Source organism: Tasmannia lanceolata, unplaced genomic scaffold (genome assembly GCF_043159265.1).
Source record: "Tasmannia lanceolata isolate RefF3 unplaced genomic scaffold, GAP_Taslan_0.1 ptg000020l, whole genome shotgun sequence".
NCBI classification, from domain to species: domain Eukaryota; kingdom Viridiplantae; phylum Streptophyta; class Magnoliopsida; order Canellales; family Winteraceae; genus Tasmannia; species Tasmannia lanceolata.
The window spans coordinates 1,332,416-1,350,724 of NW_027518697.1; the positions used below are offsets into that span (position 1 = coordinate 1,332,416).

The 18,309-nt window shown below is 39.7% G+C and overlaps 1 protein-coding gene and 1 pseudogene across 2 annotated transcripts; one reads left to right on the top strand and one right to left on the bottom strand.

Moving 5' to 3' along the window:
* The first annotated feature begins 264 nt into the window (after nt 1–264).
* LOC143854211 (cysteine-rich receptor-like protein kinase 25) lies at nt 265–6,104 on the top strand (annotated as a pseudogene). Its single transcript, XR_013237459.1, has 7 exons — nt 265–1,206; nt 3,809–3,928; nt 4,186–4,316; nt 4,538–4,748; nt 4,869–5,106; nt 5,269–5,419; nt 5,566–6,104. The product of XR_013237459.1 is annotated as a cysteine-rich receptor-like protein kinase 25 (transcript).
* An 8,097-nt stretch (nt 6,105–14,201) lies between these two features.
* Nucleotides 14,202–16,467, bottom strand: LOC143854213 (cytochrome P450 monooxygenase 76AD131-like). Its single transcript, XM_077364063.1, has 2 exons — nt 15,463–16,467; nt 14,202–15,053 (listed from the first exon to the last, which is right to left on the bottom strand). Exons 1-2 carry the CDS (start codon nt 16,369–16,371, stop codon nt 14,406–14,408), a joined length of 1,557 nt encoding a protein of 518 aa, XP_077220178.1. The 5' UTR covers nt 16,372–16,467; the 3' UTR covers nt 14,202–14,405.
* Between the last annotated feature and the right edge of the window lie 1,842 nt (nt 16,468–18,309).

The following is an 18,309-nucleotide window of genomic DNA, read 5'->3' on the forward strand; positions in this document are numbered from 1 at the left end:
GCTTCATTTCAGGACGAGACAAAACAACCTCAGGTGGAAATGATGGGAAAAGGGAGTGGAAATATCATTTGCTAAATAACAATAATAAGTCAAGTTGGTCAAACTGGGTGGAAGGGCCTAAATTTAAAAGCTCGAATTGAAGCGAATCACGACCAGACGACACGTTTTTAAGTGGAGTTGTCAAAGTTTTCGTTTGACTGTCGTTTTCTCCGTGGGTGTTACCAGAATTTTCCAATCTCTTCAACTAAAAACACTTTCGGCTCCAAAACAGTTCCACTTTCCCTTTCTTCGCATTCCGTGTTCTGCTTTCTCTCGCAGAGTAAGTACCAGACATCTACCGATAAGATGCATCTTTTTGTATCAAAACCCATTGATTTACTTTCTTTTATCCTTCTGTTCTTGCTCCTTCAAAGCCCTATTAAAGCCGAAGATCAGGTCCTCACTGAATGTGGCTCCTCCAACTCCAATTATAGTTCAGGGAGCCAGTTCGAGAGAAACCTCAATGCCCTCCTCCCTTCTCTAGCTTCGGGCGGTGTTCAAAACATCAGCTCCTTCTACTACACCACTTCGGGCGGTGTTCAAAACATCAGCTCCTTCTACTACACCACTTCGGGCAATGACCCAAATCGGGTCTACGGTTTTGCCCAATGCATGTCTGCTGCTTCGGCTGATGTTTGCAGGGAATACCTCACCAATGCCACAGTACAGAACCTCCAACGCTGTCCAAACAGAACACAAGTGGCTGTTCGCTATTATAACTGTATCTTACGTTACTCGGACCAACCTTTTCTCTCCCAACTCTCTATTGGGCTAAAGGTTTATGTATGTCGCCTAGAGAATGCTTCCAACCCAGAGCTTTTTAATGAGAGATTAAGAGGTCTGATGACAAATATTTCGTCCCTTGCTTCTTCAGACCCTTCTAAGTATGCCACAGAGGATACCAGATGGGGAAACTTTGGAATCATTTACGGAATGGGACAGTGCACAAGAGATTTGTCACAGACAGACTGTGGTTCGTGTCTTGAACAATGATCGGTGCAATTCTGAGTAGCTGGTGTTCTAATCTAACTGGAGGGAATATTTATAGTGTGAGTTGTAATATAAGGCACGATCAATATAGTTTCGTTGAAGCCCCACCGCCTCCTCCAGCAGTGCCTCCTCCACCATCTCCTCTTCTTCGATCTCCTCCTCCTCAAGAGCCTCCCAGTAAGTGTTTATTTTTCCTTCTCTTTCTATTTTTATTCTCATAGATAACTTTCTTCCATATATCCATTAGTTTTTTTAATGGCAAATAATTAAATTAATGAATAAAGGAACATAGGCAGAAACCTGGCCATCGAGCTGATAAAAGACAGAGCAATCCGAAGAGAAAAAGAATTAAATAAAACAATGTCAAACCAAAAGCAATAAAGATTTTTTCCGATGATGGCCTAGAAGCTCCCTTCCAGGCTATTTGCCTACCTTCAAACATGTAGATTTTCAACCAAGTCTTACTCAATCTCAAAATCGAGATGCACAAATCTTAAATGAATCTAACCTAAAAAAACCATGTCTGTAGCCATAAGATTATTAAATAGTATAATAAAATAATTTGTAAAATAAAAACTCATCTGGATAGGTTCACATCCCGCAAGTTCTTGATAGAAAGAATAGATACTGAAGCCTTTCCTATATCTGGAATTTGATTATGAACTAAATAGATTACCCACCGGCAGTCTACTTTGGAAACACGATGAGAGAACAGAAGAACTACCCTTTTGGAGAAGGTTGTGTCACTTAAGAACTACCCTTGTGGGGAGTTTTTTGTTTTGATTAAGAACTACCTTTGTGGGGAGTTTTTTGTTTTGATTTTTGCAAGAGATCTGATCAACTCTCAAGAGACCTCTTCTGCAATTGAGACATAAGACTTTTTTTTTCAGCGAAGTTCTGCAGCTGTATTCAAATCTGCAGTCCTGCTCTTACATTCAGTTTGAATGTATACACTACATACAGCTTGGGCCTTAGGACTCTGGGACAAAGCAGAGGAATTCATGTAGATGCTTTCAAATTCATCCTAAATAGTGATAGATTCGTGGGTTCTTCACTTATAGGTTTATAATTAAAAAAACCTGGGAGTATCACTCTCCGACTCCACCACATAGTTTTGGGGAAAATCAAAAGGTTTTTTTTTTTTTTTCGATTGTTAAATCAAAAGGCTTCTTATTCTTTTGTAACTAGTTGGCTAGCACAACTATTCCCAAAACTAAATAAGGCTAAAAAAAGCTAAATAAATCCATGCAAAAAATTAAAGAGATCAACAAAGAAAACACAGTCTTCAGAGAAACTCAAACACAATAAATATTTGCCTTTTGAAAGGTGATAATTTTATTGATAAGTGTAATCTTTTTTTTTTTTTGAATGGTCTAAGTGTAATCTTATTACAAGCACCGAGACAAGACACCCCACCCCTTTTTTTTTGGAATGGTGAAATACTTCGTTAATGAAAAAGGAGACCGAGACGGTCCGATACAGAACAAAACGTAAGAGAAATTTACATGAAGCACGGCAATATGAAACAAGACGAAGCTAAAAAGAAAGATTAGAGTCACGGAGGTAGAAATCAAACTACTTTAAAGACTCCATCCGAACCCCCACCTTGGCAAGCCCATCAGCTTCCTCCTTGGCGGATCTTCTAACACGCCAAAAAACAATACTCGAAGAGCCCACTATATCCTCGATCTCGTCAAAAAGATGAGAAAAATGCCATGGGTAAGGAAGTGAACCTCTCAACCACCAGATGACAATGAGGGAATCCCCCTCAACCATAACTCTATCCAAATTAGACCCGTCTAGGAGCTTAATACCTCTATGGGCGGCACAGACCTCTGCCTCGCTAGAGTCTGCAGCCCCTAAGAGTCCTGCAAAAGACCAAAGCACCTCCCTCGTCTCTCAGACCAAAGCACTACTCCGGGTTCCCCATGCTCGATCCATCAAAATTATAGAGATTGTGACTCTTGTCTTCAAACAATGATCGGTTTCATTCCGGGAAGTAGTTGTTATAATGTAAGTGTAGGGGTATTTTTAGTGTGAGTTGTAATATAAGGTACGACCCATCTCGTTTCTTTGAAGCCTCACCACCTCCTCCAGTGACAGTTGCAGTGCCTCCTCCATCGCCTCCTCCCCCTTCTCCTCCTCCTCAAGAGCCTCCCAGTGAGTATTGTCCGTTTGTTGCTTTTCTTTTATGTATCTATTTATATGTTTTTCTTTTTAGTTTGATAATTGTCAAACTTCTAATTTTAAGAGAACTCAAGAATAATGGAAAGTAATATCAAATTATCAGAATAGATCAGTAAAGATGACCAAAAAAATAAGGTGAAGACGAAGAAGAGATATGTGGAAAAAAGGTATCTATGAGTAAAAAGAAAAGATAATTAACAAAAAAAATAGAAAACACCCTTAAAAAGAAGATGACTGTGGAAGGATTTCTCAGTAGTTCTTAGCTATTTTATTAATTCAAGGGTTACTGCCATCTATCTCTACAAAGAAATCAACAAAACATGGTGAAAACACCCTTCAAAGTGGAAAGTAGGGGTGCTTGTGTAATGAAGTTTTTCTCATTTTGACCAATGTTGCTATTTAACTTTCCTAATTTCTTTTAGGGGAGTGGTCAATATATCCCAATAGTTTGTAACATTCCAATTAAGTTTAACTAGAAAACTACTATTGTTTTCCCTTCCAGTAATTTACATGACAGGGAAGAAGTCTAATTAGTGTGCTCAAAGATGCCCAAACTATGCTTATCAATGGAATCTGTTCACTGTTTATGCAGAAAATAGGCATGAATCAAGAATGGCTCTTATTATCGTCACAGTTGTGGTTTCTACATTGGTTCTGATCTTCATCATTTGGGCTTGGTTATGGAAGGGGAAGCAAGTGAAAAGAGCTGGTAGTAAGTAGCCTGTAATTTGATTGTCAGTAATTCCTATCAATTATTTTTTGTACAAGTCAGTGTTTTATAATGAGAAGAGAAACAAAAAATTATAAGTAGCAGCCTAGTCGCTAAGTAAAAATGAAAGGGAAACCTAGAGACAAAGCGCATGTGTGGCTGTTCTCTCATGCAAAAGTCCATCGCGAAATGGCTTTCCTTATAAATTCCCTAGAAAATACCGTATTCTGGTTATTATCTAAAAGTTTGTTTCTTGTCAGATTTTGGAGATCAAGTGCAGCTTCCACGTTCAAAATCGCTTTTATTTGACTTGGCTACACTTAGAGCTGCCACAGATGATTTCTCTGATGCAAATAAACTTGGAGAAGGCAGATTTGGTCCTGTTTACAAGGTAACAAATAAGCAGCCTAATTAGGCTATGCCATTTTGCCGACCCCAACTAGTTTGGGACAAAGGCTTAGTTGAGTTGAGTTGAGTTGAGTATTAAGCTATGCCATTTTACAGCTAGATGGTATTTAATTGAACAATTTCAAATAATAGAAAATAGTCTTCTTTAAAAAGTTCCTAATTAAATTACAGAGGTTCCTCAAATCAGTCTGAAATTTTTTATAGGGTAAGCTAATAGATGGTGAGGAAATTGCTGTCAAAAGGCTTTCAAGGAGATCAACACAAGGAATAGAAGAGCTGAAAAATGAGATCTTGACAGTTGCTAAACTTCAGCACAAGAACCTTGTAAGGTTGTTGGGTTTCTGCTTAGAGGAGCAAGAGAAGATACTTGTTTATGAGTACTTGCCTAACACCAGCCTTGACGCCTTTTTGTTTGGTTTGTCACCTCCTCACATGTATCTATATCTTGCTTAGGAGTTGGCCACATTCTGTTTAGTTTCTGCTTAGAAGAGCAAGGTTTCCCTTGTTGACTCTGCATTTTGTATTTTTGAGGTAGATCCCGCCAAACGTGTACAACTAGACTGGGAAAGACGATACAAGATCATCGAAGGAATTGCTCGAGGGCTTCTCTATCTTCATGAAGATTCTCGACTTAGGATTATTCATCGAGATTTGAAAGCCGGCAATATTTTGATGGATGGAGACATGAATGCTAAAATTACAGACTTTGGTTTGGCAAAGCTTTTTGGTGAAGATCAAACCCACGGTATCACAAATCACATTGCTGGAACATAGTAAGTTAAAAACTGGAATGCCTTTCTCATTTTATTTTTAGACTAAAATCTAAAGTATCAAAATTATCTTACTAGTACTTTTGAATTTGAAGACGAAGCAAATATCTTAATATTACTTTTGAATTTGAAAAGCAAACATCATTTGATTGTTGACACATGCAGTGGATATATGCCACCTGAATACGCCTATCGTGGGCAGTTTTTAACCAGATCAGATGTCTTTAGCTTCGGTGTTCTAGTTCTAGAGATCATAACTGGCCGGCAGAATGCTGGTTTCCTCGAGTCCGATGGTGCTACAAACCTTCTAAGCTATGTAAGTATTAATTTATAAATTTAATAAGGCCCTGTTCATTTAAGATTATTACAACTGATCCCGGGTGCTAAACTGATTATTAGGCTCAAATATAAACGTAATTTTGAGTCCGAGACAAGGATTTACAATTTTCATGGACCCAACAGACATGGAAACATTGGACAGAAGGATCAGTATTAGACGTAGTGGATCGAACACTTGGTGAACAAAGACGGAGAGACAAGGTGTTTCGATGCATTCATATGGGATTGCTATGTGTTCAAGAAGATGCAGCTGAACGACCCACGATGTCGTCAGTTGTTCTCATGCTCAATAGCAACTCTATAAGTCTTCCAACGCCTTTGACACCTGCATTTTGTGACCAGAGCAGGACGAGATCAGATGTGCTCTCAAACCTGACTGCAAGCGAGTCTTATCAATCAGGATTACTAACCAGATCTCGAAGAGATCGAAGATACTAATAAAAAAAGTGTAGGATAGTAATTTGGACAATGATTTAGATGAGGTCATTTTTATTGAAGCTGTTGACCGTATAATGTAAAGAGGCTGGAATCTCAGGTTCATAAATCTCAAAATCAATGTATAACAATCAGAATGCTATGATGTAAGTAGCAATAGCGCAAGAAACCAATTGTACCCAATTCGTGTAATCTGAATCCAATTCAAGCTGATGATAATTATATAATCTGAACACTAAATGAAATCAAAGAAGTTTGACTACTTTTCGAGTTGAGTCACAGGTCAAAACCTGTTGTCCTTAGGCAAAATTACCCCCATCTGTACGAATTGAAGATGCAAATGAGTTGATGATGGTTGCTTCTAGGATAAAACAAGTAGCTGTTAATGTGTACTCACGAAACCAGTGCCCTAGCGAAGACCTGTAAGACGAAGAAAGGAGATGTGGAGAATGAAGAGAATACAGTTCTAAAAAATCCATGTTCAGAAGGGAACAACTTCTTAAATCGAAAATAATATCAATGTTCACTAATGCAACTGTTCACAAAATGATCTGTTCAAAATTGTGGTCATTGAGAAAATGATCATTTGACTTAAATGTGTTCACTCAGTAAAACGATGCACATATTTGCAGTTGCAAATAACAGACTTGCTTTCACATTTGACTTTGAGATCGCTGTCTTTGAAAATAAAATAAAGATGAAGAAAAATAGTAAACAAAACAATTTGGGTCGGAAAGACACACACCACATTGACACTAGAATTTGATTCGATCCACGGATTTTTCTTGCCCGAGGCTGGAGGCAGGGTGGTTGCTGGTCCTAATGGCCTCCATTACAAGTTTGACTATATCAGTGAGCGAGACATTAACATTGAGGGCATGTTCGGCAACACTTCTCATTCTCGCCCAAAGAATCGGGCGGAAACGGAGTGATGAGAAACTTTAGAAACGGTTATTTATCGCTTCATGGAATCCTATTTTTTAGGCAAAAAGTAGCAGAAGTTTTCGAAACGGACTTTAGTGGGTCATGCAGCCGAACGAGATTTTTGAGATTTTTTTTGGCTTTCGTCATTCTTCACCCCTAAAAAAGGGGAAAATCCCGTAAAAGAATAGTTACCGAATACGCCTTAAGCTTTAACTCAGAGGGAGCCAGTTTGATCCAGAAGTAGGGTGTTGGTTTTGTAATATTAGGGAAGAGGGCGCATTGGATGTTGCCAAGGATCTCTCTATTCATGGCATTGTCTACTACTTTATCGTTAAGAACAGATAGAAAGCTAGATTAATCTCTGATTATAGATTTGAGGCCTTGCTTGTGTTGTTGATTTAGCTTCAAATATCCTGCAATTTAATTCACACCAGATGTTGTGTATATAGAGAAAGACTGATTTCACAACACCGAAAAATCCTCTTCTCAAATAGTGAAAACAAAGTTTACACTAGCCCAAGATGAACAACCAAGTAGAAGAAGAACAATGCCCAAAAGAGATGTGCTTCAATATATGATAGAAAGAACAACACTACAAGATAAATAACAATAAAAAGAAGAAAGCTTGCACACAAGAGAGCTTTAATGATGCTTCAATGGAGGTCTAGGTAGATAGTGAAGAATCTCTACGAAAATGAAGTTATTTAGAATAGGCTTAGTCAATGGAAAGTAAAGAGAAAATAGCTTAGGTAAGTGGTAGTGGGTATGGTAAAGTGGTGTCTTAAATGCTTAGGGAAGTGGTGGGTTTGGAGTTCCAAGTAAGGGATTGAATTTGAAATAGGTAGGTAGTGGGAAAAGATGGAGCAAACATGTGTGGCTCACACATGTGCAAGCTAGGCAAAAAAGACCAACATGCCCATGGACACAAAAGTACATATTTGCCCTCACTACATCTCTCAAAATAAAAATAAAATAAAGCAACCCAAAAAATACATTTTAAAAATTAACAGTGTAGCTGATGCAAAAGCGCATTTGAATGCGGTGGTGATATTTTCCTTCTCCGTGGAAGTTCTTCAAATTACTTTCTTCGAATGGACCTTCAAGGTGTTTGCACGTGAAGAAAATATGCGGCTGTTAGTTTCAGGATCAAAATTACAGAGCAACCAAGTGGTGTTGAGTCTAAGGCCTACAACTGTGAGGGCCTTGGAAGTATTTATTTTTCCCTTGATCCTTTGAGTCTTGTTAAAAACATGGTGTCCTTGAGATAAGGCTTGATTTTGGCAAGGGATGGCCTAGTGAAGCAGTTTAAATTCCAACAGTGCTTGACCATAAGATCTTTGATATAAATGTTATTATGTGGAAAATGAAGTGGAGTTTCCTGAAGGATACCGGCTTTGAGAGAGTCTACCTAATCCAGAATAGAATAGATCTTTAATAGCTATTAAGAAACTTGTTTATCAGATCAATCCTGCTTTTGTTTTTTTGGTTAAATCTTGATGCACATGGCTGGTTAATTATAATTTTTTTTGGTAGATAAGCTGGGATTGAACTTTAGACCTCTCGGTGGAAGAACAAAGCCTTGACCATTGAGCTAAAGGCTCAATCCCGTTGGTCGACTATCCCTTCGATGGAAATTATGAATAAAGCAGTTAGAGAGAATACAGCCCGAATTAAGGTGGCCCTTTGTGAAATTTGATTGCACTGGGACTAATGAGACTTGCAATCTCAATTTTCAACTTGTTCATCAGCAACTTCGAGATAAATTACACCTAAACATGCCAGGGGAGTAGGCATTGGAATTAGGTCAAGGAATGTCGCATTTAAATATATTCTGGTCTATTGAATGTTCCCCAATGGCGGGAGCTTCGTGCACTGGGCCGCCCTTTTTTCCTAATGAATGTTCTGCATTTGTTATATGTAGATTTCTACCACCTTTCATAAGGGTTTTGCGCCCTTAGGGCACTCGTTAGCAGTACACATATTATGTTAGGTAGATTGTTTTTCTCTCTACATGCCCAAAAGGATATACCTACAATTTTACTTCTAAGACTAAGATAGCCATCATATATATATATATATATATATATATATATATATATATATATATATATAGAGAGAGAGAGAGAGAGAGAGAGAGAGAGAACGGTTCCTACACATATGTGTAGATAAGTTATCTACACACTAGCTTAAAATACAGTGGGGGCCACATTATTTGGGTGATCCAAACCATTCATTTTTAAGGCCCTCACATAGATAGGGTGTCCACAAAAAATCAGATCCATAGGATCATCCTAACCATTCGAACTGTGGAGGCAAAAAATGGATTAATTTGTGAAGGTTTAAAGACATCCAATTTACCTCCACAAATCGTAGGGTTGGGATGATCCTATGGATCTGATTTTTTGTAGACACGCTATCTATGTGAGGGCCTTTAAAATGGATGGCTTGGATCACCCAAACAATGTGGGCCCCCACTATATTTTAAGCTAGTGTGTAGAGAACTCTCTACACATATGTGTAGGAACCGTTTTCTCATATGTGTATATATATATATATATATATATATATATATATATATATATATATATATATATTTTTTTTTTTTTTCTGAAAAGTAAGATAGCCATCATATTAATATTATACATCGATGCAAACCCTGATGATATAGGGAAGTGACCATTCTAGAAATCATTTCTTGCTACATATTATGCTAGCTAGGTATCTAACCAATAAGCAAAAAGCTCCAACGGTGATGGAACTCGTTAGTCTGGGTCCCACCTAATCCCATACCCATGCAGGCCCCATTTAGGACTAACATTCCACCACTCTTCTGCATCCCTCATCGACGACAACTCACTGTTATGGCTTTCACTCTAGCATTTCTTTTAGGTAATCCCTTCCGCAGGTTGCCCCTTACACGGTGGCCCACTCTGTGGTAACTTTACTCTGGCTTTTTTTAACAAATAGCCATTTCCAAGTAGTCATCTCCACAGGTAACCTCTTCCGTGACTCGAACACCGAACATGGTGGTTGCTATGATATCAAATGTTAGGTACCTAATTAATACGCCAAAAGCTCCATAGCTAATGGAAAGCGTTAGGCCAGGCCCTTTAAACCTGTCACATATCAAGCTGAGTGCCACCTAGTCTCATACGTAGGCAGGCCCCACTCAAACCGTAACATAATACCATGGCACATAGGCCAACATGATCATTGATAGTGGCGTGGAATGCTTTTGTCCCACATAGTATCATAGCGCATAGGGCAACAATCAATACGCCATAGATCTTGACGTTGAATCGGACACACTGCTGGCTGTCAATGTTATTCAGAGGATTATTCCTTGCCCATGGAGAAAAGTTCATGTGTCAGAGCAAATCCGAGATATGTTCTTTTGTCCGTCGCCTTTCCTCTGCTTATCACCCCAGAGTTGCCTTTCTTCCCAGAACTTGTTTCGGTTTTCATACTCTTGTTTTTGTCTTCTTGATTTACATCTTCTGATAGATAATACTGGAGCTAATGCACCCGATTCCAGCAAAACACAGCAATTAAACTTTCTTAGGCTAGATTGGTTGACCTACTAGGAATTTCACCTAATGAACTCTTCTTTAAACAATACCCATATAAATTAATTTGGACGACAAATATGACCTTGTTTCACATCTAGAAATGTCGCAAGTTATTGTGGGTTCCATGAGTCATCCATTGCTGCCACCACACAATATAGGATAATCCTAGCCCTTGATTTCATAGTGTATTTTTTTGGACATTTTCATTAAATAGTTGAGCCATTGATTTTCTCAGCCTTCCTCTAATTGATAATATCTCAGATCTCCTTTAAGCGTTGGACTAAATCAATAGTAGACCGCATTTTCCCTTCCAACTAGGGGTGTCATTGGACCCCGATGATCTGATGGTTCCAAAAGATCTGAACGTTAATGGACATGATTTAGGAACATTAGTTAGATCCAACGGTGTCCATTTGATCCATATCCGAACGTCCAAAATTATTTCCACACCTAGCTGTAAGTAGGGGTGTAAACGGATCGAATTCGGAGCGGATATGGCTATATCCGAATTTGATTACAGTATAAACTATCCGAATTCGGATTCGGATTCGGATTCGATGGATATTTAATATCTATTACCGAATTCGTATCCGCCGGATATTGTTCGAATTCGGATATTATCCGTATCCGTTTCTCCGATAAATTTGAACATTTTATTGCAGCACTTTATCTTTTTTCTCCTTACTTGAATGAATTTTCCAAATCCTAAAACTAGACCTCTACATTCTCTTCACAAAATTAGCTCCCAAACCCTAAAATATATGATATCCTCTTCTTCCTTTTAAAACAAAGGCAGAGAGAGGGAGGCGGTGGGGATGGATGATAGTGTTGGTAGTGGTCTTTGGGTTTTTCCCTTTTTTTTGTATATGATGGAATGGGTTTGGGCTATTTTATTTTATTTTTATTGTTTTTTTTTCTAAAAAGAAAATTCACTTTTGTTTTAGAAACAAAAGATAGTGTGTCATTACTAAAAATAAATATTAATGATATTATTAATAATAAATAAAAAGGATTTACTTCTCGGATTCGGATGTTAAACGGATCGGATATACCATTTACCAGATTCGCATCCGCTAAGAGCCGGATATCTCATAAACGGATTCGGATAATATCCGCTTGAAATGGATTCGGATAATATTCGTTTTAAACGGATTCGGATGCAGACGGTAATCGAATTTTCCAGTTACACCCCTAGCTGTAAGCGCAAAATCCAATGGAGCACCCTAGATCCGAATGGAATGCGCCAAATGTACAAAAATATCCTTCAAATTTTTATTTCAATGATGTATATTCAAGAGGGGTATTTTTATAACATTGGAAAATCCCACTCGTAGTCCGACAAGAATGTGACTGATAAGGCTATGTTTGTTTTGTATTTTGAGAACTACTTACTAGTTCAAAACTGATTATTGGACTCAAATTTACGTTTAATTGTGAGTCCAATAATCAGTTTTGGACTTGGACGGAATCTGAGCTGATCATGACAAAGGCATAGGTGGATCCATGGCCTCCCCGGAGTTTTGACTGTCATAAAGAACATGTATCTAACAAAGGGCCTTTGACACGGTAAACAGAGAAGGCATTAAAGGCCGTGGGGAAATTTCTTAGCTTGTGGAGACCGTCGTTAAGAAAATTATTTCTTCTCTTCTGGAAACCCTTGAAAGAAAGTTTCAAGGGGGATGTCTTTCAAAAGGCAGCAAAGTTGGACATCGTGAATATCGGTTCCCACTTCATTCGTAATTCCTACGCAGGGTAGACTTTGTTTGCTGTGGTAAGCTTAACCCAAAAATCATCTCATGGATGCATATCGGGTTGAGGCCAACCCTAACCCAACCCGAGAGAGCATTCCCTCAACCCAACCCAACCTGAGCCTCGGGTTGAGGATGGTCAACCCTAACCCAACCCATCTAACCTGAAATTGGGTTGGATGAGTCGGGTTGAGTTCGGGTTAAAACCAAACAGAAAAATACAATAACCCAAATAAAATCAAGATAAAATTAGAGGATAGATGTCGAGTTCAGTTCGGTTCGGGGCAGGTTTCCAAGGCTTCAAACCTAACCCAACTGGAAATTAAATCGGGTTGACTTTCCCCACCCTAACATTTCCCTTATTTATTTATTTTTAGTTTTTAGTTTGTACATTTAAAGCTTAAAAACTTGGGTTGGGTCAGGTCGGGTCGGGTCCGATTCAGGTTGAAAAAATGGTTCCTTGAGTTAGTTCGGTTGAATTTCATAGGGTTGGAACTCAGGTCGGGTTGGGTCGTGTTGAGTAAATGGTTCCTCGAGTCCCGACTCGAGTTGCACCCCTACCTCAGATTGGGTTGAGTTAGGGTTAGAAAATGTCTACACAACTTAAATTTCAGTTGGGTTAGTGTATAGGTCTTTGGAAAACAAAAGCCAACCGACCCGATTGGAAAGTCGGGTTAGATTGGCTGGGTTAATGTTGAGAGATTTAGAGGCTGGTTGGCTTAGGTATGACCCTCCTCTGCACAAGTCCGGGGTTAAGTCATGTTAGGGTTGAAAGATTTAAAGGCGGTGGGGTTAGGGTTGACCCTTTCCAACCCAAGGCATGAGTTGAATCGGGTTAGGGTTATCTAGGGATCGGCTCAAACCGAGCCAACCCAAACCAAGTTGCACCCCTAGTTTCCTTCATGAGGTAGTTCCACCTCCCTAGCGACCAAGTGTATTACCCACAAATCACCCATTCACTTTTTTGGGAAGGGTTGAGATCAGTTTCTCCAAGGACCTGTTCGTTTAAGATTATGACAACCGATTGTGTCAGTCCAAAACCTATTATTGGACTCAAAATTAATTTTGAGTCCATTAAGATTATCACAACCGTTTGTCACAATCTTTTTTTTTTGAAATAGGTAAGCTAGGGTTAGGCGGACCCCGACCAGATATATTAAAAAGATCAATAAAGATACTACAAGAAAACAGAAAAGCAAGCCCCTCGCACATCAGAAGAAGGGCAAACAAACTATCAAAAGGGAGCCAAAGGCCACCCAACAAAACGGCAAAGACAAAAACCTAACCGCTTCAGCAAAATGAAAACAACAGCCACAACACTGCCAGAATTCGAACAGCTACCACAAAAACAAACAGCACCAGAGCTAACAGCAGAACCAAAAACACCAGCACCAAAAGCAGACCCCAATTCTCAGCCTCCCGGAATGAGCCCACGAAATGGGGACCTTATTCCAGTAGAGGGGATCGGGGAGATAGATGGCGGCTTAAGGAGGGAAGCAGCTGACTTTCCCTTTTTATTCTTCTTGCTCTGAACTAAATTCCAAGGACCTTCAGACGATGGGGACGATAAAGAGAGAGAAAGGTCCGGAGAACACATTTTTTTAATCTCTACTGGTGAATAAGACACCAGTTCGAGATAATATTATGAAAAACGATTATCTTTATCAACAATTTAGAAACATTGGCTGCTGTGGTGGATGTTGACACTGAGATTGATGCAAACTACAATTATCTAACTATCAGTTGCTGTTGAATTACAACAAGAATAATTTCCAACATGATGCATAGCTCTCAGGTAATCAAAAGCTGGATGGGGAGGTGTACATACAAATGAGAATGGAGGCAAGAGTTGTTACTATTCCTGTGACATATTTCTTTTGATTTTATTTTATTATTAAAAGACTGTTTATATGAATCCTGATGTAGGATTTTTTATAAGTACCTCAGATTTGAAGAAATTTTATTTTAATATCTAAATTAGTTGACGATGGGTGGATACTCTTTTTTAGTTAGTGTACTCTGGGTGGACCTTTGTATAAGTAAGCCAAAAATACCTTCATATATTCATTTATTGACAGAAATGAAATAATAACACAAATATATTAATGTGAAGGAGCATACCCCAATCACAATTATTAAAACCATATTACAATAACTCCATTCTACAAAAGGACATGAAGGAGAAACATAAGACATGCATTACAAAGTATATATTATTTGTAGAGACCGTAACTCTGTAAGATCTGCAGAAAGCTGAGGGACAACAGAGATTACTTTATTAATAACACTAAACTTCTGTTAAAAGTTGAGTGTAGATCTCTGGGTTCGATAATCGTGGGGTTGGGATCGCAACAATTGGGTTCAATTTCTTTATAACCCCACCAAACTTGTCGGCGAGATCAATTTTTGTCTCCTTTGGTAATTGCCAGTTGAATGAATGCAAGAGCGAACCCAATACATAGTTTAGCGACCTTTCAGCCAAAGGTATCCCTGGACATATCCTCCTCCCTGACCCAAATGGGAAATAACGGAAATCGTTGCCCCTATAATCCCATTTGTTTCCTGTGGTATTCAAGAACCTATCTGGATCAAACTCCAAAGGGTTGTCCCAAACTGAAGGATCCCTTTGTATTGCCCATACATTGACGTAGATACCGGAACCTTTGGGGATTGTGTACCCACCGACGATACATGACTCACTAGGAGTGTGTGGGATCAAGAACACATTGGGTGGGTGCAAACGGAGTGTTTCTTTCACCACTGCATCTAGATAAGGCAAATTCGCAGCATGATAATCTTCTAGGATGTTATCCTTCCCCACCACCGCATCTAATTCCTCTTGAACTTTCTTCATTGTCTCCGGCCTGTGCATCATCTCAGCCATGGCCCATTCCAATGTGGTTGAGCTAGTGTCGACCCCACCCGCTACCATGTCCTGCGCCAACAAACAGAATCATAAGCTTAAACTTAAGTAGGTGGTGAATTACATGCATGTTTAACAGTGAATTCATGTGAATTGTAGTTGTATCAAGAGGAACTATATGTTATTGGGACCTACTTCAACAAAACAAGGTTGGGAAATAATTGAACTAGTTATCACTTATTAAATAATCCAAACCATTCATTTGTTTGTTCCCACCCATACTTGGGCGGGAGACACCCTAAAAGTCTTTCGAATTGCAAAAATCCTAATTAAGACTTGCGGCCTATAAAATGGACTGTTCAAAAAATAAGTCATACTTGTCAAAAAAACCTATAGATCAGTGTTAAGATTGTCCTGTAGAAAGACACAATATAATTCCTCTAAACCATAGAGGGTGTCAGCATTTTCTACAGGAAATTACCAGCAAAAGGGCCTTGACATGGGTCATGGTCAAGGGAGTTTTGGGATCTGCTTTCTCCTTGAGCTTCAGTAGGATATCCAGGAAATCCTTAACTTCATTCTCCTCGCCTGGCGCTGCATCCAATTTCATCCGTTTCTCTAAGATCGACACGAAGATACGATCAAACCATGACATTAGCCTTCTTGTTTGGCGTTGCACGCCTTGTACATCGAAGCGAGTTAGAATAGGAAAAAGATCAGAAATATTGGGTTGGCCTACAACGACAGTCATTTCACCCATCACCTGCCGAAATTCCGATGCAACCTTAGAGGCTTCTTCCCCCTTGAGGGAAGCACCCCATAGCGTGCTCGTCATAGTGTTGAAAATTGTTTCAGTTATCTTCTCGCCGATATCTACCTGGGTTCCAATTCTAGCATACAAGTCCCCCAATGTCTGGAGAACTTGCTTTCGTCTAAGGGCACGGCCCGCGTCAAGGCTCGCATTGTTAAGAAGCTCTTGGATGCATACCCTACGGAGCATGCGCCAAACGGGCCCATACGGGCTCCACACGATGTCCGAGCCACCGTAGGTGGCAATGAGTGCACTAACTATCACATCATGGTTAGCAAATGTTGTGTCATGGTCCTTAAGGACCTCTTTTGCCATTGATGGGGAACTCAATATGACCATGACTTTGCGTCCGAGTCGGAGCTTGAAGATGGGGCCATAGATCCCTGATAATTTGACAAAATAACGGTGAAGATCGGGTTGAAGAAACGGAAGATTACCGAGCAAGGGCAATCCTCTTGGTCCCGGCGGCAATTGCACCGAACCCTTTCTCGATTTCTTAATCACCCAAATGAACCAAGAAATTATAACGATTGCAACCGTGAACACGATGACTGCGTTTTTCTGATTGCTCCCTTCCATAGTTTTTTTACTGATAAATCAAAATATCAATGCAACTTCAAAACTTCGTTCTGGTTGAGTATGATTATGTAGATAGATGGCCCCTATTTGTACTGCCAGCCACCTAAATAAACACAATATGCTTTGCAAAACTAGAAGCTAAGGAAAGTCTGGTGTGAGTTTATGACCATACCAAAAAATGAACAGCATTCAATATTAGTCTACTGGTCAAAATAACTACGCCACTCCAAGAAATTAATCACGGTTGAATCTGTCAAGAGTCCCATTATCAATCCTTGTTCTTCTTACTGTTGGAGAACGTTCATACATGAAAATTATCTCCCTTGTGCTTCTTACCCTTCTCTTTCATGTACTACTCATCTACTTTTAAACCACATGATAAAAAAAAATGAGTATAGTTTCAAAGTTTCTCGTTGTGGAATACTTCTTTTATTTCCATGGTGGAAGAGCATTTATCTGACCATTACGCCTATGAAATATGAACAAAAGATCAAAACTTAGACGTATTCAATGGCCAAAAACACACTGTAGATTTGATTTTATATGCCTTCCAACACCGGTTCTATGGGTGGACGATTAAGATAGAAAAGGTCGGGCCCTATATGTAAAAGTGGACTTGCCTTTTTTGTAACAATCAAGTTTCGAACATATTTATATGAGGAATGCTAAATTTACAGTGGGACTCCCTTGCCAAGATCTGCTGAAAGGGAGCCCCCATTGGCTGCTTTCAGCTGATTTTGGCAAGGGCGCCCTTGAATTTAGCATGCCTCTATTTATACTTATAAATGGAGGCTAGAGTAGGTTATAACCTTAATCATAATTCAACAAGGCATCCACATCATTCAAAGTAGGCTCCTCATGGATTCCATATCTCAATAGTAGGGGTGTCAATGGTTTTCGGACCCGGGACCCGGGTAGAACTCACCCTTAAAAGCTAACCGTTAAGGGGATGTGCCTAGAGTCCTTACATGGACTCCACATTAGTTACATCAGTTTCTCTTTTCAGATGTAGGATCGTTGGTTCCGCATGGAAACCCAACAATCTCCTCCTCCATGTGGGGGCAACATAGGAACTAAGAGAATTTCCCCGAGGGTTTTTTTGTCACGCCCCGACCCCACTGTGTAAATATTGTCTGATTCTAGGTCTTACATCCGCCTCGGCCTTCTTTTCCAACAGCACTAACTATGCCCGACTCACTCCGTAGGGACCTGCCCCTTGGAGATGTTGAAAACGAATCTACACGGGTAGGAGAGTTCACATATATAGCGTAGGAAAACTCTCTCCCTCTCCGATGTGAGATCTTACAATCCATCCTCCTTAGGGCCCAACGTCCTCGCTGGCACACCACACTGCGGGAGGTACAAATTTGATACCATTCTATCACGCCCTGACCCCACTGTGTAAATATTGTTTGGTTGGTCTTCCCACCCTCCTCGGTTTTGTTTTCCAACAGCACTAACTGTGCCTGACCCAATCCGCAGGGCCCACCCCTTGGAGATGCTAAAAACACGTTTACACTGGGAGAAGAAGAGTTCGCATATATAGCACATGAACTTTCTCTCTCTTTCCCATGTGGGATCATCTGGACTAGGGGCATTTGGCTTTGGCTGAGAGCTAACCGTGCTGGTATGGGACGGTACGGTGAGCTCGCATGCACCAAAAGCATTCGGTCCAACACGTGAGTTAGTTTTGCTAGTATGAGACATCAGAGTATGCTCATGTAGACTCAAAGCATCTGGTTTAACATGTGAGCTTGTCGTGCCGGTGTGAGATAATATGATTAGTTCGTGTGTTCTAAGGAAGGAACTCGAAAGTTTAGAGTGGGAGTTCTTGGAGACGTATTGTATTTCACATTTGATTTATGTTCTTATCCATACGTGTATATTTATCAATAAGAAAAAGAGGAGAGGGTTCAATTGATCAGAGTAGTGCAGTGG

Bases quoted from the DNA above. Each gene is read 5' to 3' on its own strand.
- LOC143854213 (XM_077364063.1), bottom strand. From the start codon at position 16,371: ATGGAAGGGAGCAATCAGAAAAACGCAGTCATCGTGTTCACGGTTGCA. The intron at 15,054-15,462 runs GTAATTTCCTGT...TTGTTGGCGCAG, and splicing joins ATGTCAAGGCCCTTTTGCTG to GACATGGTAGCGGGTGGGGT.